The 26,104-nt window shown below is 40.9% G+C and overlaps 1 protein-coding gene across 2 annotated transcripts; it reads right to left on the bottom strand.

Annotated features, from left to right (window-relative positions):
• Positions 1–52: 52 nt before the first annotated feature.
• Positions 53–25,527, bottom strand: araf (A-Raf proto-oncogene, serine/threonine kinase). Of its 2 annotated transcripts, none has more exons than XM_086313531.1 (16): positions 25,372–25,527; positions 23,639–23,876; positions 12,722–12,825; positions 11,856–11,958; positions 11,533–11,687; positions 9,424–9,522; positions 9,173–9,323; positions 9,053–9,080; positions 8,828–8,958; positions 8,502–8,704; positions 8,074–8,250; positions 7,860–7,906; positions 7,196–7,314; positions 5,509–5,640; positions 5,034–5,168; positions 53–4,469 (listed from the first exon to the last, which is right to left on the bottom strand). In XM_086313531.1, the coding sequence occupies exons 2-16, from the start codon at positions 23,747–23,749 to the stop codon at positions 4,329–4,331; spliced, it is 1,836 nt and encodes a 611-aa protein (XP_086169657.1). In that variant the 5' UTR covers positions 23,750–23,876; positions 25,372–25,527; the 3' UTR covers positions 53–4,328. The 2 variants fall into 2 exon arrangements, with proteins under 2 accessions (XP_086169657.1, XP_086169658.1); XM_086313532.1 differs by lacking the exon at positions 25,372–25,527 and adding an exon at positions 25,214–25,230.
• Between the last annotated feature and the right edge of the window lie 577 nt (positions 25,528–26,104).

Below are 26,104 nucleotides of genomic sequence, written 5' to 3'. Positions count from 1 at the left end.
CAAAACAGACAAACAAGATTCCACTGATTGTACTGAAAGCTAAAAACAACAAGTTACAGATGAATTCATTTATTTCAAGAATAAATCCTGCATCATTACTGATCACAACACACACACACACACACACACACAACCCTTAAGAAAAAAAATGATTTACATGTTAAAATAATTGTTCTCTTTGAAATCACAAAAACAGTAACAAGAAAACAAAAAAGAAACAGACTGTACACAGCAGAAAACACTATTTATTGCAAATTAACACCCCTGACACCTCAGAAACTATAGACAAGTACTCCAACTCACCTACAGATATGAAAAGACAATAAAATAAAATAAGAAACTACTCTGACACAGCTCTCATCCTCTGAAACAGTCGCAGTGCCTCTCTTCCCCCATATTATGGTGCCCCTTTGAGTCTCCAGATGAGAATCTCGTGTTTCCTGAAGCTGTTCAGGTCCACTTGAACAGAGATGTGGCACCTGTTCCCTCATCCTCCAGATGAAGACGTTCGGGAGGCATCCCCTCAATGTGAAACTGAGCACAAAATGGTTCAATAAGCTCTCCAAACCCACTCTACTTTTTACAGATGCACAGAAAACCTGGTCTGCTGACGTTATACCAAAGCACTCCTGATCTTATATTGTGGTTTAAAAAAAAAAGTTTTGCTTTTTCTGAATGTTTATAAAAAGCAGCTCATTTAGAAAAAAAGAAAAACAAAGATTTCATTCAGCAGCTTCAGGCCATTCAAATACCCGTTAGTTACAGTTCCCTAAGTGTTGCTATTGTAGTGAAACCCCATGGACAACATCTTGCTTAGAGAAGAAGAAAAAAAAGAAAAAAAAAATGTTGACACCCATTTGTGCTCAGGATGTGTGAAAGCAAAGTTGCTAGAAATGCCCCTGCATTTGACAGAGTCCGAGTGAACAGAGGAGCCAACAGTACCGCGCCGAAACATACATTCATGTTGAGAATGTTTGAGAGAAAAAAAAGAAAGCGAGAGAGCGCCTGGTGCTGATGAACATTTCAAAGATAAACATTCCCAGTAAACATCTGATCCATTTCAGAGTGCTGTACTTGCAGATTAACATCTGCGATAACATCAATAAATAAGAAAGCAAAACAAAAAAAGCCCACCACAAAACCTCTCCCACACCCACCACATAACTGGAATGAGCATCAGTCAGGGTACCCAGCCCCTAGATTAACATGAGAATATTAAATTAGCAGTTCATTAGTGACAGACATCTGCATCAACAGGAGTTTTGCTTCATGTCTGTCACATCACCTGCAGGATTCACAGAAGCCTGAAACATCACCTCACACCTACTGCCTTCACTTGGGCGAGACCCGACCAGCAAGAGTCAATGCCTCAGAATACAGCACTGTTAGGACAGACCAGGAGGCATGGCTCCTGATCCCCTACTGTTAAGTCACCAAAATCACCACAGAGAGGGTTGCGTCTGTGCCCTTAATTTACTATGGATTAAATCTGCTTTGAGTGACTGCATTGTCAGGTCAACCTGTGAGCACTAGCCCGAAGATGCTAACAGTCCAGCTGAAGGAGAAACTAAAGGTTCTGTAGATATGACTATCGTTTCCATTTCTTTCATTAGTCAGTACTACAAATCTACAAAGGATTACACTGAAGAAGAGCAGTGGCTGATCTTCAGTATCCTGCTTTTTGTTGATGGCAATGAAATTGTTGTGGCTGATAAGCTTTAAGTAAAGATGAGTAAAGGCTTTTTAAGACAATATTTCCCCACCAGTATTACAATGAGCAAAAATGAGGGGCTGAAAGAGGGGCAAAAAGAAAAAAACAAATTAGATATCTATATCTATCTCTCTCTCTCCACAAACCCCCAAAACAAGGCCACACACTATCACTGATCACCAGCTAAGGCTACTAGCTTTTAAACCAGCCCAGCTGAACCCTGAGCACATGCGTATTTCTTTGAAAGACCTCATGAAGCAGGACCGAGCCGCCTCGGTGTGTTACAAGCACAGAGGCGAGTAAATATTCAACTAATTCATCCATCCATTCACTTCCGCTTATCATTTTCAGGGTCACGGGGGGCACTGGAGCCTATCCCAGCTGTCATAGGGCGAGAGGCGGGGTACACCCTGGACAGGTTACCAGTCTGTCACAGGGCCAACACACAGGGACAGACAACCATTCGCACTCACATTCAAACCTAGTGGCAATTTAGATTATCCAATTAACCCATCCCCACAAGCTGCATGTCTTTGGACGGTGGGAGGAAGCCGGAGTACCCGGAGTGAACCCACGCAAACATGGGGAGAACATGCAAACTCCACACGGCCTGATGGTGGAATTGAACTCAGGACCTTCTTGCTGTGCGGCAACTAATTCAATCTCAGGAAAATAAAATGCAGGGCTTTCATTCATAACAAGTGAGCATCCCACCAAAGAAAAATCAACTGGATACAAGCTTAAAGCAATCTCCTGGTGGGTAACATACAAACGGCTGGACGAGCAAACTAGACAACCCTGACATTTGTTCTGTTCTCTGAATACTACAGATTTTAATAATTCAGCTATTTCTTCAGAGTAGATTTGTGGCCATCACAACAGAGTTTGCACATTTGCCTTTAGATGTGATCTCACTTTTGTGAAAAATGTACACACCTCTTCAAGCCTAAATTAGAACAACTAATCAACCAAGGTTCTCACAGTTTTAAGGCATGCCCCACACCTATAGAAATATTTTGAGAATATGCGGACATGTGTGAGTGAACTATGGACGAGGGACTGCAGCATTGGAGAATGGACCTCTGGAGTGTGGAAAAACTAGCCAACACTGCTGAAGCTGTGTACCAAGCAATTCAATCTTTAAGGTGTACAAAACACTCACAATATGTAGCAGCAATACAACAAACCACTTAAGCCCATGTGGTGCAGAGGCTGGCACTCTGCTGTTCCTGCAGTGTGAGAGCTGTAAGGTGCGTGCCTCAACATGGAAACCTCAGTTTACACCTGGAATTGAAATGAGCCATCTGTTGAGCCCTTGAAACTACATCTGTACATTTCTAACAACAATGTCCTCTGATGACCTGACTAACATCTCACTTTGGAAAACATTTTGGTTTAGAAATGAATAACATCCACTGCTGAAGTATTGATCCTAACCATTTAGTCCCCGTGTTCAGTGGACTTGGAACATTAAAAGTATCACAGTGTTGCCTGGTAAGTGACACAAGTTAGGTGATGTTTCAGGACTTGAAAAGGGTAGAGGGGTGGGCAACTGCTTTTACTAAAAGTTTGTTTGAAACAGCACATTCTTAAGACTAAACACAGGATTTAAGGAATGGGATAACTTTCAAACCCTCAAACTGTAATTTGTAATGTTTAAATTTGGACATGCAGCCAGTTCTGCCAGGCCCTTCTCACTGACTTTCCATCCCCCCACAAACAGCATCAATGGAAACTTGATCCTCAGATGAATTTAGTGAATTTCAAAGTTCCTATTTGAAGAATATCTACCTGACAAGATACATTTATGTTTTATGTTAGTGAAAGAAAATATCTACCTCCAGGCCTTTCACTGCTTTGCTTCATGTACAGCAAAAGACTATAACAGGTTAAATGAGCAACTGGTATACATTTTTTTCCCATAAACTTCTTTGCATAGTTCAGTGTTCTAAGTTGCCAGGTCTTGTATAGATATTTGCAAGACCAGTAAATGCTGAAAGTCCACACTGGGGGCAAACATCTAACCTTTTACAAAACATATCACGTCAGGCACGTATTCAAAAAGAGTTGCTTTCAAATGAGTGGCGTTACATCTCAGGTCCCGATTCCATTTATGCTGTGTTACAGTGAAAGGGGCACATGCCCGCTGAGCATGGAGTATGTAAGTGGATCATGTGACTTGAACCAGTGGCTCCAGCTCCATGACTGATTTAAGTCCTCAAAGATCTGAATTAGACTCTTTTGCACTGTATGTGCAACCATGTGAGTTTCTTTAGAACAACTGAAACTCCAAAGCAGGTCTAAGAGCCAAATACAAGTCGAGATGTCGATTGACTTTCTCAGCTGGCAAGAGCAGACATTTTACACATGTCTACAAACAGAAGGTCTTTCTTTCACCTGATGGGCATGTGCGTGTCATTTGTTGAAGGAAAAAAAAAAAAAAAAAAAAAAATTCACTGTCAGACTAAGGTTACTTCTACAGTCTGTTACTGAGTTTTGCTGCTGAGAGCTGCAGCTCCACAATGGTGGAGAGCAGCCAGCTGTGGCCTCTTTGAGGCACTGGAATGCTGTGGTCCTTGACAGGTTGGCGGCCTCTTTGCTGTGTGCTGTGGAGAGCTTAGAGGGGCATGAGCCTGGTGGTGTGGAACAGGAGGGGGTTCAGGTCCTCAGCATGGACAGCTCGATGGAGCGACGGCTCGGAGCGACTCCGCTCGATTTTCGGCAGCAAATCTTGCACCTGCTCAATGGACACCAGAATCTGAGGAAGGACAGAAATATTAGGAAAATTACAGACTAGTTTTGTCAACATTACGCAACTACATTGCATATGGTTTGGCAGTCACCTGATTTAAAGGATAGTATAAATTTACAGGCAACTACAATGACACGTCCATGTCTTGCAAATTATTTGTATTGAGCACTCCGATTTGCTTTTCCAGAACTTTCATTAAAGCATCCTGTGCAAGATTCCTCACTGGTGGCCTACAGTCCTGCTGTATCTTGCTTTACATCAAAAATTTCTCCAGGTCTTTATGTTCACCTAAATTCTTCCAAAAACAAATCCTCTTTAGATTGATACAGAGGAGTGGCTGTGGCTCAGGCAGTACAGTAGGTCAACTACTAATCGGAAGGTTGGTGGTTCGATCCCTACAATAAATGATCATCTTTCTGACAGAACCCAGTTGTCGCCAAAAGTTTTGGATAAAGTAAAAGTTTCAAGTTAAATTTAAAGAAAGCCCTTAGAATGTCGAGTCACAGGACATTTTAACATTGCAGGATATTTTTTATTAAAGTGATAAACGATAAACCATACAAGACTGACCTGTGGAAAAAGGGGCCTTTCATCACGTTTAAACTTCAGGCAGTCGACGATCAGCCTCTTCATTGCTTTGGGTGAGGTACTATACAGCTTACTGAGGTCTGGAGACAGGTAACCACGTCCAACCATGAAGATTATCTGACAAAGAAAAAGAGGACCGAACAAGGTGAGCTACAGAACAAACGTAAGTATTACATCAAAGGTCTGAAGACAGCTTAAGAAACTGGGCCACAAGTCAAGTCACACAAAATTTGCTTCATGTGTTCCAGATGAATTATTTAATTCAGAGTTACATTTAACAGTTTATCTACTGAACTCTACTAATATTTGTTAGTTTTTTGGAACTGTGACTTACTCTATGGCTATATTTTTAATGTTAATAGTAATTAACAAAATCTTCGGAAAGAGTCAGTCAGATATTTTAGACTGACTCAGTGTTGTGTGTTAACATAAACTAGAATAAACTGGGTAATGGAACCTGGTCTCTGTTGTTGATATTGGAGTAAGGCAGGGTTCCTGACATCAGCTCAAACAGAACTACTCCGTAGCCATATACGTCTGACTGGAACGTGTATGGGTTTGTGTCCTGCATGCGGATCACCTCAGGAGCCTAATGAGAGGAGAGAGGAAAAAATGAATTAAAAACTGACAAAGAGGTACTTTAACACTACCGATTACACTAATTTAGCTTTTTGTAAAGATGTTGTGACTTAACCAGATTAGAAGCAAATACACTACAAACCCTTGTACATAAAAACTGCATGTATGGATATAGGGTCTATCAAATAACGTGCGTGTGACCTTTACAGTGTTTAAACAAGTGGATGGAAAACTTCCAGGGTTCCAATATACAATGAAAAACCATCATATTTCTATTATTCTGCTTTACAGTTAATGATACAGATGTGACTTGATGTTATTTACAGTAATCACTTTTCAAGAAAAGTCGTCAAACGAACAATATAACTTAACCTGTCAAGACTCAAGATGTACACAGGTTATAAAGGACAACATTAACATGCATCGGTAATAGTATGCATCAGCCGCTCATTTTGCAAGTATCAGCAGCTGAAGAATGACATGATGTAAAAGTATTACTAAAGATCAACAATTTCTTTACCAAAACTGTTTTTTTGTGGTGTGTGGCACCCAGCACAGTCAGAACCTGACATCTCTTTGGTGCATGATTTCAGTCAACTCCACCAACTTGACTGACATGTGGCACTGTGACATGACACAACAGTCCCAATAGAAAAAGGAACCTGCCCAATGAGTGCTGTGGGAAGCTGGATAATCAGCCAATTGTGGCCACGGGCAGGATCAACACTGTTGCCAAGCTAGAACCGAGGAGTAATAACACTAATGACCGACACTGCAGTTTGTTATGTCTGTCGGCATAGCGACGTATCAGTGGGGACTTAAACACATTAGATTTCAGACAGAGCCATTGGTCTTTAGTAACTAGTTAGGAGGGAAAAAAGCTCCCTCGTAGAAAACAATTTAAGTAAGGGCAATGTCAGACTGAAGGTGAAAGAAGACACAGCCACAGTTCATGTACGGGTGGCTGTGGCTCAGGTGGTAGAGCAGATCAGCAACTGATTGGAAGGTTGGTGCTTCGATCCTTGGCTTCCCCAATCTATATGTCAAATATCCTTGGGCCAAGATACTAAACCCAAGTTGCCCTCGGATGCGTTCATCGGAGTGTGAATGTAGATTAGTTTGCACTTGTGTTTAGAAGTGCTTATGTGAACGGGTGAATGAGGCATGTTGTATACAGCGCTTTGAGTACTCCGGAGAGTAGAAAAGCGCTATATAAGAATCAGTCCATTTACCATGTAATCAAGAGTCAAGTTAAATGTTCTAGCTGCTGCCATGTTGGATTTTTAAAATCAATGTCACGAGGACAGGTGGATCCGACTGGCAAAACAAGAGATTCTGTATGCTGAACTTAAACTGAAATTTTCAAATTTAATAGGACTTGAAACTAGCAATTTAGCCCAAGAACTCATCTGAAACAGAATTGAGTACTCATACAAAGGAGCAGAGGCTCATTTTGCTCTAGTGTTCTATAAAACCCAAAATGTTTTCAAAAACTGCTCCCCCTACTGGCCTTAAAATGTCATATAGACTCTGAGCTCTACAATAAACATGTTAAGTATCCTTACCATCCAGAGAATGGATCCGCTGGGTTGTTCTACCTGCTGAGAGCCAGTCCATCGAGCCTTCACTGTAGCCAAGCCAAAGTCACCGATTTTAACAGTCCAGCCCTCATGGAGAAAAATATCTGGCAGCAAATCTCAGAAAAATACAACAGACAGCTGCTGGACGTTTTCATGGTATCAGTTACTGCATAAACATTTCACAAGAAAGAAGTTATAAAAAGTGAGACTGACAGAGGAAACTACCCAAAGTAAACAATGGGAAACAAAGAAATGTCCACCTGACAGTGTGGAATGACTCGACAAACTCAAATTTAATACCTCAGTTTCAAATTCAAATGTTTGTCCCTGACAGCAGCGATGCACCGTATCATCTTAAAATTGGCCTCTTCATGAAAACAAGGGAGAGGTGTCTTCAAGGTAAGAGTCAGCATAGAGTTTGTTTCTTGTGTTAAGAGTACTGACACATCACAGTTTTAATGGTTTGGCTGCTCTGTATATCACTGTCTATTAAAAGGAAATGCTTTTTGTGTGTTGTTAAACCTTTAATAACTGCAGAGCATGAGGCTCAAATTAGCACGTGTGACTACGGGTTAAAAAGGTACAGCTATCTAAACTCAGAAACACACAATGACTGCACTTATGTACACCATGCACAAGAGAAGGATACTGTTTGATTTTAGATCTCGATGAATTATGTTCTTTGCATGAAGATAACTGAAAGAAAAAGCAAAAAAACCCAATTTGAAAACTAGTAAATTAAATTCATGGGTGCCAAACATTTGTATACAGAATGAGCTTCTTGCACTACAAAAAGACTTTATGTCTGCTACTTGGCCTGACTAAGTGATGATGGTGAAATGGAATATTGCAGCAAGTCTTACTCCATGCCCTGTGCTGTCTGTCTGGCCACATCAATGCGACGCACAGTATCAAACTTGCTCTCTAAGACATGCAGATGGCGGTACAGGCTGCTGCCTTCACACCATTGTGTGATGATGGCAAAGTTGGGCTTAGTCATGAAGCCCATGAACAGCAGGATGTTGACGTGGCGGGTCTTCCTGTAGAGAACAGAAATAGTGAAACTTAGAAATTCCATTACCTCATCCGCAGTCAGAAAGTTATAGTCACCACATTGTTAAGAGTTAAATTAAAGTGCTATAACAATGTGAACTGGTGTTAATAAAACCAGTTTATGCAGCGTTAATAATACTAATATCATTATCATTATTAATAACTCCACCACCAGCAGCAGTTGTGGAAAGATTTGTGCAAATAAAACCAAGTTAAAGTCATGTAAACCACTGCTCACCGCAACACCTGCATTTCATTTTTAAAGGCTTGTAACTGCTCAGGCGTTGGCTCTTTGACTTTGAGGATCTTGATTGCCACATCTCCATGCCACTTTCCCTTGAAGACAGTTCCAAAGGAGCCAGAACCTATTCTCTTCTGGATGTTGACTTCTCGAGAGTGGACCTCCCAGTAGTAACTTGAATCTCTGTTGCCTCCTCGGTGCTGAAACAACAGATTGACTGTTAAATTTGTTAAAAAGAGATAGCAGTTCAATGCATTCAAAGGTTGCCCTTGTGAATATGTAAAGTGACCAGTGGCCTGTGAACAATGTTAAAGACACCCTACCACTTTCTTTTTGTCATCAGAGGACGAGGGCTTGCGCTCCCTGGGTTCCGAAGGGGACTTTGGTGGCTTCTTCCCTGGAGAGCCAAAAGAAGAGGGCGGGCTGGTGGAGGGCTTAGGTGAGGGTTCAGGACCTGCAGCAACAAGAGACAGCACAACATAAGTGTCATACATAGAATAACAAATGTATTCTAAAACAGAAGAGAGGGGGAAAAATGGAAAGCATACCTATTGTGTTGTTGAACTTTAGTGCTTCCTAAGAGGAGATATGCAACAAAGTTATTTTGATGAATACACAGTGGAGGTGACAATCCTTCAAGCAAAAGCAAACAAGCAGCCAACACCGACCTCTATAATCATGGCAGAAGCAGGGTCCAATGTGCTGACCATATGAACATTGGGAGTAGATGTGGAGCGATGCCTCTGTAGAGACTGACCATCTCCGCCTGACATGGGGAAGTGAAAGGTTGAGGACGGGGATGGGGACAGGTGGCCCATTCTGAGCAAAAAGAAAGAAGGCCAAAATTTTGATTAAAATATACATTTCACAAAATAAAGCAATGCTGCAATTTTGATAGAACGCCATCTGCCCAGCTTACCCAGAAGGCTCTGGGGTTAAGGCTGGGTTGCTCTGCGTGGGGGAATTTTCTGGCAGTATTATCTGTGGGTATCCATCTGGGCAAGGACTGGGATCAGAACTGGACATAGGATTGAAAGAAAACAATTAAACAATATCACAGAAGTTTCATACTATTCAGGCTCCAATTATGTGCAAAATTTTGTTTTTTGTTTGTTTGTGCCTTTGTTTTCATACGCACATGGTGGAAAAAGCAGGGCGGCGACGGAGAATGAGAAGGGCGAAAGCGGATCGTTGAATAAAACGGATGAACCAGAATTGGTTTGTAAAAATGCTGCAACTTCAGTGGTGTGGCACTGGTTTAGCTTTTGTCTGTCAGATACACGACAAAGCACTATTTTTGGTAGCGCATGCTAGCGGGTCGTCGTTATTACCGTGTTTTTTGGAAAATACGGCACTTAAAATCAATCCTTTGATTTTTCTGAAAATCAACAGTGCCCCTTATAATCCCTTGTGCCTTATGAATTCTGGTTGTGTTTACTGACCTCGAAACGATTTTATGTGGTACACGGCGCTGGAAAAATCTGTCAAATGTTTTAGTACGACTTTGCTAAGCTACGAACCCGCACCGCTTGATGGATTGTTGGAGCATTATGGCTATCGTAGGTAGGAGCCTCGGAGTGATACGTACTGTGCGTCAACATAATATTACCGTATTGTGTGTGTATAACCTCTTTCTAAGTTTTGTGGATATTATACATGGTTATATGTCAGCCAATTTCCACTGCCTTTAACTTTAACTAGAGAACGCACATAAACAGGCAGCTGTTTTTTTGTTTTTTTTTTAAGTGAAAATAAATTATTAGAGCAAAAAAAACCCCATCAAAGTTGTGGAGTTGTAAAGTATTTTGTCTAGTGTCAATTATATCGTTATCAAATGTATATTGTGATAAATATTTTTGGTCATATCGCCCTGCTCTAATCAATCAGTCCCAATAAAGTTATTTACAAAGACTAAAGTAAAAGACTATTTTAAGAGTGCAGAAGGAAAATTACAGTGTGTAAAAATCATTAGATTTTAGTAGATGGCAGATTGCAGTCAACTAAATGTTGTTGTTGGGTTTTTTTTGGTTTTTTTAACCCTCCCAATTCAAGTTCATAATCCTAGCTACGTTGGCTGTTCTAGGAGAAACGTGTTAGTCAGCTAAGACAGTGAAAGAGGCCAATATGAGTTGAGTGAGTTGTTGAGGATATCCTGAACTAAGGAGCTCGGAAAGAAAAACGTCCGAACTTTGAGTTTCTTGGAAGACGTTTCACCTCTGATCCGAGAAGCTTCTTCAATTCACAGCTCCTTAGACGACAATGACCAGGATGACCAAGAACCTTCACACACATATCCTGACCTTTTCTTTTGTAAACGCTGCTGTTAGCATTTAGAGAAACTCTCTTTGAAGTGGATCCAACATTGTTGAACTTAAACATTTAGCGGACAAACTCCTATACACAAGGAGAATACACTCAAACTGTTTATCAGAAGGAAAGTGTGATTTTTAGGACACTGCAGTCTAACGTTAGCTGGCCAACTCTTATAACCAGCCGTTTAGTTGGCAGTCAGCTGTCTGGAGTCTAATTACAATAAGTAATTGCAATAATATTGGGAATAAAGAAGCATGTTTTTGTGTGCTAGAGCCTTGACTGCAGTTCAGGAGATGAGGCTTGAGGTGAAGAGGATGAGGTGGAAATGAGGAAAGAGCATTTAAAAGCCTTTTGTGATCTTTAAAGGCTTACTATGTAAGCCTTTAAAGATCACAAAAGGCTTACTATGTATGTCTCTACATAAAACATGATTAACCAGAATACAATGTTCATCTCAGCCACTGTAATCAAAATTACAGGGCAACATGGCAGCTATAAAAAAACACAACAACTAACAAATTAAAAAAAACAACAAAAAACTGTATGGCCTGTATGTCGACATCATGTTGCAAAGTCTGGAAAATATCGTCTGAATCCATAGAATTGTGGCCCTCCTTAAAAATAGGACTTATTTTCCAACTAGCCACCTTCTCTTGGTGAAATATTACCAGCAAAGCATCTGGTACAGCCAACGATAAACACTACTCCAACTCACCGCTCTCTTATAGTATCCATGTCCACACACACGGTGGGGACCTTGCTACTGCAGTGTTGGTGAAACTTGTAGCCACATGTCTGACATCTGAAGCCATTGAAAAGGAACTTGTGGCAAAAATCACAGTAAGCCAGCTTGAAGAAAGTTTTGCGTACCTATACAGATAGAGTTCATGAAATTTACTTTGCAGTAATAACATTTAAGACCATCAAGGCTAAAAACAGCAGCAATTCAATTAGAGTATCACAGGCCAAAAACGTATGAACAAAAGGTATTTCACATAAGCTATGAACATTTTATACACAGGTATGTGAGATACTTACAAAGTTGTGCATGGTCAGGGGAATATCATCCAGGACCTCAACTAAAAGCTCCTCTCCAACTAGAGGAGTTATGTCTGTGTCCCAGTCCGTCAGTCTTTTTCGACTAGAGGGGCAAAAAAAGGAACATTTAGAAGCAATTTAAACACTCTTTGTACATATCACCAATATTGAAACCCCTTTCAAGGTTTAAAATTGCTAAGATAACAAAAAAATAACAACGGAGAGGTCTTCATTATCCTAATTGACCAATGCACTTAATTTGTATATCAATGAGTTTCTCAGAAATGTCAACAACTGTTTATGGTGCGAGAAAACAGTTTACAACTATGTTGAAGCATCAAAACTGCTAAATTACAAATTCTACCTTTAAGCTGTTGAATGTTCACAGACAGCTAGAGTAAAATTTTTACTTTCATTCATTTTTCTCTTTAAAGTGGATCTTTCATGGTCATTTCCAACTTTTATCCTGAGATTCTACTAGCGTAGCTAAAGTTTGAACAGAAGGTCAGTGATTCTTTCCCTTTGTTAAGACTGTTTTAATATTTAATGAAGCATAGGAATGTTACCCTTCAAATGCATTATGGTAACAAAAAAAACAAAAAAAAAACAAAAAAAAAAACACAATGAATAATTAATTGTATATTAGTTGTTTATCAATGCATATTGACTTTTCTACCGTTTCAGCCTTTGAATCAACTTCACATTACATCTTCAGCCTCTGTTATATACATGTGTTTGTCTAACATGTAGTCTTGTGACAGCTGTTCACTGTTGCCTCTCAGAGTTTCATGTGGGCTAAAAGGAATGCAAAGTCATTTTCCAATATGATGTGAGAGGACGTGGCACAAACAGCAGTGCAATCTTACCCTCCTAGAAGGCGAAATACAGCACAGCACTCTTGGCTCAGGCCTCTCACTTTGAGCGCTTTATCTAGAATCTCATGCACAGTCTGTCCTTGGCGGACATTCACCTGAAAACAGAATGCCATATTTGAATAAGTGTGACTTTGACATGACATTCTCTGATCACACAGGTAACACTTGGGTAAAATGGCAGTAACAAAGAGCATCAATTTTGACCATACAAGAAACAAACATTACATTAGATGATGCAGGTTACTGTTCCCATTATGTGTTTAGGAATGTGGAATGTAAAGCTACATGTAAATGTGGCTGAATATGATTCTTTGCTTTCCAGCTTTTTCTTCATGCTGTAAGTGGGAAATAAATTCCTCAGTCTCTGTCGCCATCTCTCTCATCTCCCCTTCCCTAGTTAGAGGTGCACACAGGAGAACAAACAAGAAAGACAAAAAGGGGCATCATGTCTCTTGTCTGAAGAGCTGCAGATGGGAGGAAATACCATGAGCAAATCAACCGTTCTTTCTGTACCACACACCTAAAGGTTTAGAGTAATAGTGGGTGGATTGAGCAGAACTAGAAGGATCTGTACCTCTCAAGAATCAGGAAACGGGCAGGGAAAATCATCACAGACCCCTCACACCCTGGACACAGACTTTTTGATCTGCTGCCCTCTGGCAGACGGTACAGAAGCCTGCAGACCAGGACCACCCAACATAGGAACAGTTTCTTTCCCCTCGTCATCTCCCTTCTTAACAGTTGACCTGTCACACTGCTCCCACTGCCAGACTGCAACTGCACCTTATGTACATTCTGTAGTAGGGCTGCCACGATTAGTCGACTAGTCACGATTACGTCGACTATCAAAATCGTCGACGACTGATTTAATAGTCGACGCGTCGTTTGAAGCTTTGTAAGATCACAAAAGACGCAGGAATGAGTAGTAGGATTTAAGAGTGTAATAACGGACTGAAACAGAAGAGGGCAGCACTGCATGGATGCCAGCTGCCGTTAAACCCTGAAGAAGAAGCTGTGTCCCAGAATTCATAGCGCAGCCCAGCTCAATTTCCAACAACGGAGGCAGCTAGTTAGTTTTAAAATTACTCTTATTATTCTTTTCTGGGTCACAAAATAAACGTAGCTGTGTAAACCTCAAATATTTGCTCAGTTTATCAAAACGCCACATATTTTCAAAAGCGCACCGACGTTTTCGGAGACGTCTGTTACCCACTAGCTCGATAGCTAGCTAGGCTCACTAGAGCCCGTGAGAACACCGGACTCCCGGCAAATCGTTTTCAAACCCACCGCCTTCTTTCGCTACTCAGGTTAAACATACATAAGTCACTTAGATAACTTAAACATGTTATTGTTTGGCTTTTTTTTGTATTTTATTTGTTCCTGAGTAAATCGGTTTGGCTGAGATTAAAGTTATAGTTTTTACACAGCTGAATAAACGTCAAGCAGACAGCTGATTATCAGAAGTGTGAGATGCTCGAGAATTTACTCCGGTGTCCTGTTATATTTTAGATAGCAAGGAGTTTATTAAACTTCACCGAAACAATCTGTAAAATTCATTAAAATTTAATAAACTATCATCCTGTCTTTATTTTTAGTTAGCACATACCTTAAACACTTAAAGCTGTAAGCTAATGATAGTTATATATGAGCAGATGCTGCTGGTGCAATATGCTGTACGTTTTACGTCCAATGGATGATGATCTGATTAGTCGACTAATCGCAAAAATAATCGGTGACTAGTCGACTATCAAAATGATCGTTTGTGGCAGCCCTATTCTGTAGTATTCATTCCACCTCATTTCATTTCTGTATTTTATGTATACAAGTTTAGATTCGTTATTTATAGTTGTTTACACAGCTTTGTGTATGTATGTGTAATGTGTGTATATAGATGTGTGTGTGTGTGTGTGTGTGAGAGATTTACATTGCTGTGCTTGAGAGCCACCATCTACCAGAACCAAATTCCCTGTATGTGTCTGCACATATACTTGGCCAATAAACACGATTCTGAACTAACCTTTTTCAAAATGAAACGAACTGAACTACATCCCGACTACCGCTTACACATCTGGGCGCTAACTTAGGCTGAGACCCCATCTAAATGAACCTCTCCATAAAACCTTTTATTTCAATAGTCACCTGAAAAAAAAAAAAAAAAAAATATCTACTGAATCACCAGCCAAATGTCATTTTAAAAAATAAATATAACTTCAATTTACACATCATTATGGCTAGGGCTGCTCAATTACCGTAATTGTCGGGCTATAAGCCGCTACTTTTTGCACAAGCTTTGAACCCTGCGGCTTTTAGTCAGGTGCGGCTTTTCTATGGATTGTCCATGAGCGGATTTGTTTTGTTTGTTCCGCTGTTGTACGGCACTACGTTGCCTGGCGGAAGGATCGGGGTTCAAGAGTGGTATGTTGGTCACATGTCCATCCGCCAGGCAACGTAGTGCCGTACGAAGTAGCGCGAAAAGCAAACTTCAAAGTAGCGCTACGCGTTCAGCGGGAGGTGTGGATGACGAGCGGCGATAAACTTGCGAAAAGCAAGTTATGCTCAACTCCACCATTGGATTCTGACAGCGTGGAAAAGTGTGAAAACATCCACGATCACCAACGGATTTCGAAGGGCTGGACTGTTGCATGATGGAGAGGAGGACACCGCCACGGCCCTTCTGAGGGTGTTCGACTCTGAAACTGACAAAGAGGATTTGTTTGGTTGGTTTTGAAAGTGACAACGAAGGAGAGAAGCGGCGAGTGAATGACGAAGCCATCCTGAGCCTGTTTGTATCCGACACTGGAGAAGAGGACTTTGGTGGTTTTAGTGCGCAGGAAGAAGAGAAAGATGGTGGTGAATGACTGACTTTTCTTCTTGTTAAAACAGTGTCACTGCACCTGAGCCTAAAAGGTAGTCCGAATCTATTTTTCTGGTGTGCTGTAGGTTATTATGTACTACATTTGTTACTCATTTATGAAGCACAGTACATGTTTCGTACTTGTAATTACCGCTACTTGTACATATACCTAAAAAGTTATGCAAATATGCACCCATAACTTGTTTTTCAAAATATTAATAAAAGTGATGTCTCCAAACAGCCGTCTCTTTCCTGACAATTCGCTTTGTGCATATTCTCTTACATATGATGAGTCAACATTGAAACACCTGCAGCTTTTAGTCAGGTGCGGCTAATGTATGTACAAAACAGGATTTTCCCCTGATTTTAGCTTGTGCGGCTAATATTCAGGTGCGCTCTGTAGTCCGGGAAATACGGTAATCGAATTTTAATCACGATTACGATCTGGGCTTTCAACGATCATTAAAAATGACTGAGCCGATTATTAGCCCCTCCCTCATTTATCCGCGACACCTTAAAGGCCGGTCCGTGAAAATATTTGCCCTTGGCGCAAAAAAGGTTGGAGACCGCTGATTAAGAGGACCCGAGGGAAGCTCGAAAAGCTCGGAAAGCTAAGCAGAAGTTATTTGGAGGGGAGAGTGACTGCCGTTGGTTGAAAAGAGGGGTTAAAAAAAAAAAAAAAAAAAAAAAAAACTTCAGTGGTGTTGTACACTATTTTATATTATTATTTAAAGTCATTATTCAATACATTGTTATTGTTAACCCTTTAAAGCCGGTCAGAGCAGCATGCTCCGTTTTGTGTAACTATTTTTAAATCCCTGTAGAACCTGAACCGTGTAAGCTAGCGCAATATTTTTTTTTTTTTTTTGCATATGAAACCAGAGGAGTTGTACTTGCATCTTATGCCATCAGCTTGTCCTCGGTCACGGTTTCCTTCCACATATAGCTTTGCAAAAGTTGCATAAAAAGGGCTTGCAGGAACAAAAACATAATATTCCAGAAACACGCTTTGCCGATCCGATCAGCTGTTCGTAACACTTCCCACATTGAAACAGACGTCAGCGAGAACTATCGCATGTCCGCCATTTCCTGCCCGAAACCGGAAGTGACATAATTTTCGCGGAAAATGTAGTTTTTTACTTGTAGGCTTTAAAAGCCTATACTGGTGTTTTTATAAGTCATGTTTGACTTTTCTGAATAGTTTCTGGGATGCTTAGAACTCGAATTGCACTGCTGGAACTAGTTTATTTTGATGCACATGCTGTTTTCTTTGCAAATTTGCATCATAGGATTGTTTTTTTCGTTTTTCCTGCAGTGTATCTCCAAAATAAAACTATGAAGACACTCAAAATAGATTTCCTGTTGTTGTAAACTATTTTTTGCAACTTTTTTGTATTTAAAGTTTTGAGGGATAAACCTCTTAAATTTCTCCAAGTAGAAATATATGTAAAAAACAAAACAAAAACTATTTTCAATTTTTTGTAGTTTATTGCACTTTTTTGCAATTAATGTAGTTACTATGGACTTAATGCATACATATTATTAAAATATGGGCTATAACAGTTGTATAGAAACTTGAAATGCTCCCACAAATGGCACTACAACATGTAAAAAAATAATATAAGCTCTGGCGGACTTGGTTCTATAGTAGGTCGTAAGGGTTAAATAAATATCGTCAAATAATCGAGATCTCAATTTCAGTGAAAATAATCGTGATTATCATTTTTGCCATAATCGAGCAGCCCTAATTATGGCATTAATTGCTTGGTTGACAGAGCCAACACAATCAACACCTTTGGTTATCCCAATGAAGAAAAACCAATTACATTTTTAAAAAAATAACAACAACACAGCACTTCATATTATCTCAAAAAGTAAGAAAGCACCTTCCTACTTGTCTGCTACAATAATATGTAGTGACATACCCTTGCCACCACACATGTGGAACTGTCAAACGTCAGCTGTGTGCTTATGTTAGCACATCACAATTGGCCAATAGGTTCTCTCATTTTGTGGCTGGTTTGGAGGCAGGGACTCAATAACCAACCTCTTCACAGTTACTCAGTTCTTCCCTACATTTCTATTCAGGACTGAGTGTCATGTCTCTCCCTTATAATGTTGACTAGTCACGATTACGCCGACGACTAATTTAATAGTCGACGCGTCATTTGAAGCTTTGTAAGATCCCAAAAGACGCAGGAATAAGTAGTAGGATTTAAGAGTGTAATAATGGACTGAAAAGGAAGATGGCAGCACTGCATGTACAAGGATGCCAGCTGCCGTTAAACCTCAAAGAAGAAGCAGTGTCCGTTATAGCAGCTGCGTCCAAATTCAGAAACCGCATCCTCCTGTGCCCGCATTTGTAGGCCGATTACGTTACAGTGACACGACGAAGACTGTCCAAATTCGAAGACTCCGACAAATGCAGCTGACAAATACGCCCTTCATTTCCCCAAATTTGAAGGATGGGTCGGGTGTATACTTTGTGGCCCAGCCCATCCCAGAATTCATAGCACGGCCCTGCTCAGTTTCCAACAATAGCGGCAGCTAGTTAGTTTTAATATTACTCTTATTATTCTTTCTGGGGCACAAAATAAACGTTTAACATATTTTCCAGGCAAGAATGTAGCTGTGTAAACTTCAAATATCTGCTCAGTTTATCAAGACACCACATATTTTCAAAAGCGCTCTGACGTTTTCGGTAGGGGTGCAACGATACTCGTATCGATATTGAACTGTTCGATACAGTGCTTTCGGTTCGGTACGCATATGTATCGAACAATAAACATTTTTTAATTTATTTTATCAACTTTCCTTCTGACGATGCTGTCTGTGTTGAGCGCTCAGTGGATCTGCGCTCGACAGTGCAGCCTAGGCGGAGTAGTCGAACGCAGATTCACTGAGCGCAGGGCAAGCTAGCCAGACAGAAGTTAAGCTCGCCTTGCAACATGGCAAACTGAACCTCCCCCACCCTCATTCAGATCTGGCGTTTGGAAATATTTTGGTTTTCATGTGAAGTATGACCCTGAAGGTAAGAGCGTCATGGACTAAAGTAAAAGAGTATGTTGGATGTGCCACACAATGCTCAATTACATGGGTGGGAACTAGTGTGTTAGCGCAGTTAGCTCGTTAACGTGTTGGCAGTCCAGCCCCACGCACGGGGCGATCGGCGGTAGCTCGTTAACGGAGATTTGCCGTGTTGTGGCGTTAACGTCATTTCAACGAGATTAACGCTGACAGCACTAGTGGGAACACAACGAATATGACTGCACATTTACGCCGACATAATCCTAGTGCAAAATCAAGTGGAAGCAGACAAAAAACAACAAGCACGCATGCTACAAACTTTACCAGAGTAAACATTGCACTCTATTACATTTTACACAGCTTTTTGGGGGACGCAATTTGGGTTGTACATTTAGCATTCAAGAATATACTTTAATACAATGCACATGATTCTCCTTATGGGGACCTGATATGTTTAATATGCTGCAGAGAATATAGTCCAGAAGAAGCGTATAGTATAGCTTTTATTTTGGAAAGAGCCATTTCTCTGTAATAAACTCTCTTTTCCAAAGATGAGTGATTCCTCAATCAGATACAGGGCTCGCAAAATCACTAGCCCGACGTCCTGGGGCTAGCGATTTTTCCAGTCGGGCTACCAAAATCTATCTCTGCCCTGCCCGTCGGCCTATCATAGGAAGGAAAAATATATGTCAATGCTTTTGCATTCTTTCGGAAATGTAGCTGGGTAATTATGTCATTGGCATCGGTGAGCCACTGTCAATATGTGACCTATTGAAATCGCGTTTGAATTTGCGCTTGTTTTTTTGCTTTCACTTTGCAATCGCGCGAACTGTGTATAGAGAGCGACAGCACTGATTGGTGAGTGATAATAATTTGCGCACCAACTACAGTGGGGCAAAAAAGTATTTAGTCAGCCACCGATTGTGCAAGTTCCCCCACTTAAAATGATGACAGAGGTCAGTAATTTGCACCAGAGGTACACTTCAACTGTGAGAGACAGAATGTGAAAAAAAAAAATCCATGAATTCACATGGTAGGATTTGTAAAGAATTTATTCGTAAATTAGGGTGGAAAATAAGTATTTGGTCACCTCAAACAAGGAAAATCTCTGGCTCTCACAGACCTGTAACGTCTTCTGTAAGAAGCTTTTCTGTCCCCCACTCGTTACCTGTATGAATGGCACCTGTTTGAACTCATCATCTGTATATAAGACACCTGTCCACAGCCTCAAACAGTCAGACTCCAAACTCCGCCATGGCCAAGACCAAAGAGCTTTCGAAGGACACCAGGAAAAGTATTGTAGACCTGCACCAGACTGGGAAGAGTGAATCTACAATAGGCAAGCAGCTTGGTGTGAAAAAAATCAACTGTGGGAGCAATCATCAGAAAATGGAAGACATACAAGACCACTGATAATCTCCCTCGATCTGGGGCTCCACGCAAGATCTCATCCCGTGGGGTCAAAATGATCATGAGAACGGTGAGCAAAGATCCCAGAACCACACGGGGGGGACCTGGTGAATGACCTGCAGAGAGCTGGGACCAAAGTAACAAAGTAACATCAGTAACACACTACAACGGCAGGGGATCAAATCCCGCAGTGCCAGACGTGTTCCGCTGCTGAAGCCAGTGCATGTCCAGGCCCGTCTGAAGTTTGCCAGAGAGCACATGGATGATACAGCAGAGGATTGGGAGAATGTCATGTGGTCAGATGAAACCAAAGTAGAACTTTTTGGTATAAACTCAACTCGTCGTGTTTGGAGGAAGAAGAATACTGAGTTGCATCCCAAGAACACCATACCTACTGTGAAGCATGGGGGTGGAAACATCATGCTATAGGGCTGTTTTTCTGCCAAGGGGACAGGACGACTGATCCGTGTTAAGGACAGAATGAATGGGGCCATGTATCGTGAGATTTTGAGCCAAAACCTCCTTCCATCAGTGAGAACTTTGAAGATGAAACGAGGCTGGGTCTTCCAACATGACAATGATCCAAAACACACCGCCCGGGCAACAAAGGAGTGGCTCCGTAAGAAGCATTTGAAAGTCCTGGAGTGGCCTAGCCAGTCTCCAGACCTCAACCCCATAGAAAATCTGTGGCGGGAGTTGAAAGTCCGTGTTGCTCGGCGACAGCCCCAAAACATCACTGCTCTCGAGAAGATCTGCATGGAGGAATGGGCCAAAATACCAGCTACTGTGTGTGCAAACCTGGTAAAGACCTATAGTAAACGTTTGACCTCTGTTATTGCCAACAAAGGTTATGTTACAAAGTATTGAGTTGTATTTTTGTTATTGACCAAATACTTATTTTCCACCCTGATTTACGAATAAATTCTTTACAAATCCTACCATGTGGATTCATGGATTTTTTTTCACATTCTGTCTCTCACAGTTGAAGTGTACCTCTGGTGCAAATTACTGGCCTCTGTCATCATTTTAGGTGGGGGAACTTGCACAATCGGTGGCTGACTAAATACTTTTTTGCCCCACTGTATGTCCTCTGACATCGTCTTATCATTTGTTAGCTTACTATGCAAACATGACAAGTGAAATCTCCCGCAGCAAGCTTAAACATGTGAGAGGTTGATCGCGCAGAGAATCGCTGAGCGTTATGTGAGTGCGTGTGTAAAAGCAGCAGGATATATATTTTAGTTCTGCTGAGCCAAATAAGACAGGTCAGGGTGAAGAAGTGACAGCCAAAGAAAAGCTTACCGCAAAACTGAAAAGTTATGACAAATCAGACTATAAGGCAAAAATAAAGTGCAGCTTTATGGTTTCATGGACAAAGAATTTCTGTGGCTGCAATATGACGAGCTAAATAACCAGGGGTGCACATAGGTGGTCCGCAGGTGCGCATTCGCTGTCAAAATAAAAAACGCGCACAAGATAAGAAGTTGCAACGCGTGTTTGCGTACATAAGATTTTCTGGAGGAGGACAGACATTTGTTTAGAACTCTTAAAGATGTCGAAGAAACAAAATCCTTTAAGCAATTACTTTGGTGTTCCTCCACCTCCAAACAAATGTCAGAAGGAGTGCGAACCGCAAAAGAAGCGCGTATTCTCGGAAAAGTGGTTGCAGGAGGTGAGCTGGCTTCAAACAAATGATGAACGCACAGAGATGTGGAGCAGAATGTGCCGTGAAAATCCCACTCTAGCGGACAAAAACAGTGCCTTTTATATGGACGCAAACGCGCGTTGCAACTTCTAATCTGGTGCGCATCTTTTATTTTGACAGCGAATGCGCACATGCGGACCACTTATGTGCACCCGTGTAAATAACAATGTTCTGCCGGGTGTGTCGTTGGTTTTCCCTCGATTTCTGAGTCGACAAGTGCCTTTGTCACTGGGACCAGTCATTTTAAGAAAGGCCCCCATTAGAACCCATGAGAAATGAAAGAAATGCATTACTGCTTAGTCTGCAATATCTTTCCCAGAACAAAACACCAATTGCAAACTAAAAATAAACCTGAAAAATCTGTTTAGAACAGCGTACTATGTTGCAAAGAGTGAACTACCACTGGCAAAATTTAGCAGTCTTTGCAAACTTCAAAAAGCAAATGGCCTAGATCTTGGTTCCACTTGCCTCTTACCCGTGACTTCAGTGGAAATTTCAAATTCAGGATCTGACAGACTGATTCATGTCCTACACAGTTCTTACAAGTTCATAGAAATTTCTGTTCAATTAGAACCAAGTATTTGAGTTGATGTTTGTAATTTTTATACAATGTTGTAATTTGTGTTTCAACAATTTTTTGATTAATGTTTTGTTTCCTTTACAATATTATACTTTAATGTATAATATTGTAAAGGAAACAAAACATCAATCAAAAAAATTGCTCTTTTTTTTATTCTGGCTACTTAAATTTATTTTGGGCGAATTTTGTGTATCGTTGCACCCTTAGTTTTCGGATATGTCTGTTACCCACCAGCTCGATAGCTAGCCGGGGTTCAAGGCTCACTAGAGCCGGTGAGAACACCAAACTCCCAGAAAATCGTTTTCAAACCCACTGTGTTTGGCTTTTTTCAGTATTTTATTTGTTCCTGAGTAAATTGGTTTGGCTGAGATTAAAGTTAGTTTTTACACAGCAGAATAAACATCAAGCAGACAACTGCTTATCAGAAGTGTGAGATGCTCGAGAATATACTCCGGTGTCCTGTTATATTTTAGATAGCAAGGAGCAGACGGCTGAGTTTATTAAACTCCACCGAAACAATCTGCAAATTTAATTAAAATTTTATAAACTAACATCTTGTCTTTATTTTTAGTTAGCACATAACTTAAACACTTAAAGCTGTAATCTAATGATAGTTAGATAAGAGCAGATGCATGCTGGTGCAATGAGCTGTACATTTTACATCCAATGGATGCATGATCTGATTAGTCGACTAATCGCAAAAATAATCGGTGACTAGTCGACTATCAAAATAATCGTTTGTGGCAGCCCTACCTACCTACTGCTAATACTACACAGATTTAGCACATGTGCTCATTATTTGTACAAAAAAGGTCCAGCAGAGAAGGGAAAAGCTCAGTTTGATGTGCTTTGGAAGGATCTGTACAGCTAGTAAAACTCACCTGTAAACACTGAGGATTTAAAAGGAGAATGCTCCTACATGAATCCCAGAGATTCATGTTGGATAATGCCATGAACACAGTGTCCTCTACACTGCCACTCATATCACTAAATTTAACACTGACATAGTGACAGGACTATGCAACAGCTACGCTTCAGTGTATGAAAACTTGACATCTAACAGGAATTACAAGTCAAATTAAAGGACGATGGTGGCAGGCACCATCTGAGAAACCTGATACCAACTGTCCAACTAGCTTACTCATTAGCACATTCTGAAAGATGTCAAACTGCAATTACAGTTACAACCAACAGTGATGGAAGATTTTTTCTCCCTCCTACAGAAGTGTTAAATGTCAATTGTTTTCTATCAAACAAGGCACTTTTTATAGTTACAATGTTTAATATAAAAAATGTCACTGGTCAAGACAAACATGGAGAAAAGTATCTCACCACTGTCCTCTGTTTGTTGGGGAGGTAGACTCGGATGGTTCCTCCACCTCGGGGTGGATCCTCTGGACTGGTCTCCCCTGAGGAGGAGTAGGAGGAGGAGGTGGAGGACATGGTGAGAGGCAGGAGGGAATTGGGGGAGGGCAGGGGGGGAAGGGAAGACACAGTACTTGGACACCAAAGCCTCAGGAGAGCTTCATGCACAGTGGGGTCCAGAGGAGTTTTGCCCTTTACCTAGAACCTACACAAACACAAAAAGAATATGAAAAAGTGCACATAGGTATGATAAAATTGATAACACACAGACTTTAACTACTTTTATAAACATTAATAGGTAATTAATGTTAGAAGAATACTACAAATACGTTTTTGGTCGCTCTCTTTAGGGGTTGTACAGCAGAAAATCTACCTCCGATAACCCTTCCCTAGCATCCTCATCTATCACACGAACCCTCTGTACCCCTCTCCTTCACAACATCCCCAAACCTTCCTCTTTTCCTCCTTGTCTAGAAGATCAGTCTTCAACATCCTGTGTTCACCATCACTCCTCTGCACATATCCAAATCAACTCAGCCTTGGCCAACTTTGTCTTCAAACCGCTCAACCTGAGGTGTCTCTTGGATGCACTCATTTCTAATTTTGTCCATCATAGTCACTCCTAATGAAAATGTTAACGTCTCCAAACTATACATCATAGCAGCTCTCACTACCATCTTGTAAACACCTTTCAATCTTGCTCCTGTCCTTCTGTCACGAATCTCCCCTGGCACTCGTCTTCCCCCTCTTTTACCATTTCTTTTGGATAAAAATCAATTAAATTAGTAAGAGGGAGTGCTATTTTCTGTCTCAACTACTGTACAACACGCTAGTAAAAACTTTAAAGTTTAAAAATCACATACTTTAAAGTGTTGTTGAAAATAACAGTTGTTTGATTAACCCAAACACTGAAACCTCGCGAAAGCTTTTTCCTGAGTTTTGAATTGTCCCATATACCGGTTAGCTTGTAATCCAGTGGCACCAACAACTAAGGTGTTCGCAAAGTGGCCTACAGGAGCAAGAACTAACTTTTTCTAAACGTTGTAGCTCATATTTGAGACCGGGCGAGCTTGGAATTAACATTGAAACAAACCGCTGACAAACAAAGTTGCACATTTGGTTAACAGCCGAAAGATGCTAACGCTAGCTCATATTAGCCCGGTAGCCTAGCATGGGATTCGACTGCCTTGTAAAATGACATTTCGAGTTTGGGGAAGCCATGTTCCTCTTGGAGCGCGAGTTAATTGTCTCCGGCTAACTAGCTGACTGCCTTTCAAGGTAATTTGTAGTAAGGAGGTGCGAAGCGATATAATAAAAACATAATTCCTACAAAGCAAAGTAATCAGAGTTTTCGGAAATTCCTCTTCGCTCAACCAGCTAGCAAACTAGCATAGCTAAGCATTAGCATTAGTTGGAACGGGAGAGATTATGTGGCTGCTTCAGTCACTAGCGCAGTTTACAGTTAAAAGCTTTAACGCGAGTCCCAGCCTGCTAAGGTTAGCAAACTTAGGGGTTTTACCACGGCGTCAGGCTGGTGCCTACTTAAGAGTCTCTTTTCAGATATGCAGCGAATAATTTCCTTGACATGCTCAACACAGGACGGTCCAGATTGTGCTATGCAGTGCTTACGGTGACAGCAAAATCTCCTTTCGTCTCAGTGTTCTGAAACAGTTGGGATAAATAAAAAGTTAAACTCGTACCTGTAACGGCCATCTTGAATTCTCGCAATCTGGAGGCGAATCTGTCAAGAACTTCAGGGGAAAGCGGAAAAACTCCATAAATGCTCTGTGCTCATTGGTCAACTTCTGTAGGCGCGTTCTTTCATTGGACAGAAGCTGCAATCCAAACGGTGGGAGCTGCTGTGTAACGACACACATGTATACTACAGTAAGAGTATAGACACCTGTGATTATTGTTCAGCGTTAAAACCGGTGGAAATGACAAATGTTAATCTGTTTTTTAATTATATTTTGATCACGAGTAAATTAATTAATTTAAAAAACTGTTACAAGATTGTACTAGGGTTACTGACACAAGTATAAATGCATACTAGTGCACTGTTCAGACACTTGACACATATTTGCGGATGTGTCATTTTGGCAAATTGGTACTGAAAAAAGGATGAAAATCTCTGTGGTGAAATATAACTTTAAGGAGAGAGAGACAAAGGGTGAGAAAAGAGAGGAAAAAAGCACACACAGGCGGAATACATGTTATGGTTTAATCTGAAAGAGACAGGAGACTGTAGTGGCAGGGGAGAATGTAGTTAAGGTAGCAGTCTGCAGAACGACTTCAGACATCAAAAAGAGGAAGTGAGCAAAGGCAGAGGCAAGACACAGCAGGTCCAGCTGGAGGTGGCAGATGCGAAGTCGAGGATGCGAAGGTTTTCACTGGAATGATCAGAGTGGATAGGATTAGAAAGGAGTACATCAG

This window comes from Aulonocara sp. 'chitande type north' Nkhata Bay, linkage group LG12, assembly GCF_057382095.1.
Source record: "Aulonocara sp. 'chitande type north' Nkhata Bay isolate Kocher_YH1m ecotype deep benthic linkage group LG12, A_spYH_male_GT1.1, whole genome shotgun sequence".
NCBI classification, from domain to species: Eukaryota; Metazoa; Chordata; class Actinopteri; order Cichliformes; family Cichlidae; genus Aulonocara; species Aulonocara sp. 'chitande type north' Nkhata Bay.
The sequence above is the reverse complement of the archived record's forward strand: the minus strand, read 5'-3'. Positions and strand labels throughout refer to the sequence as shown.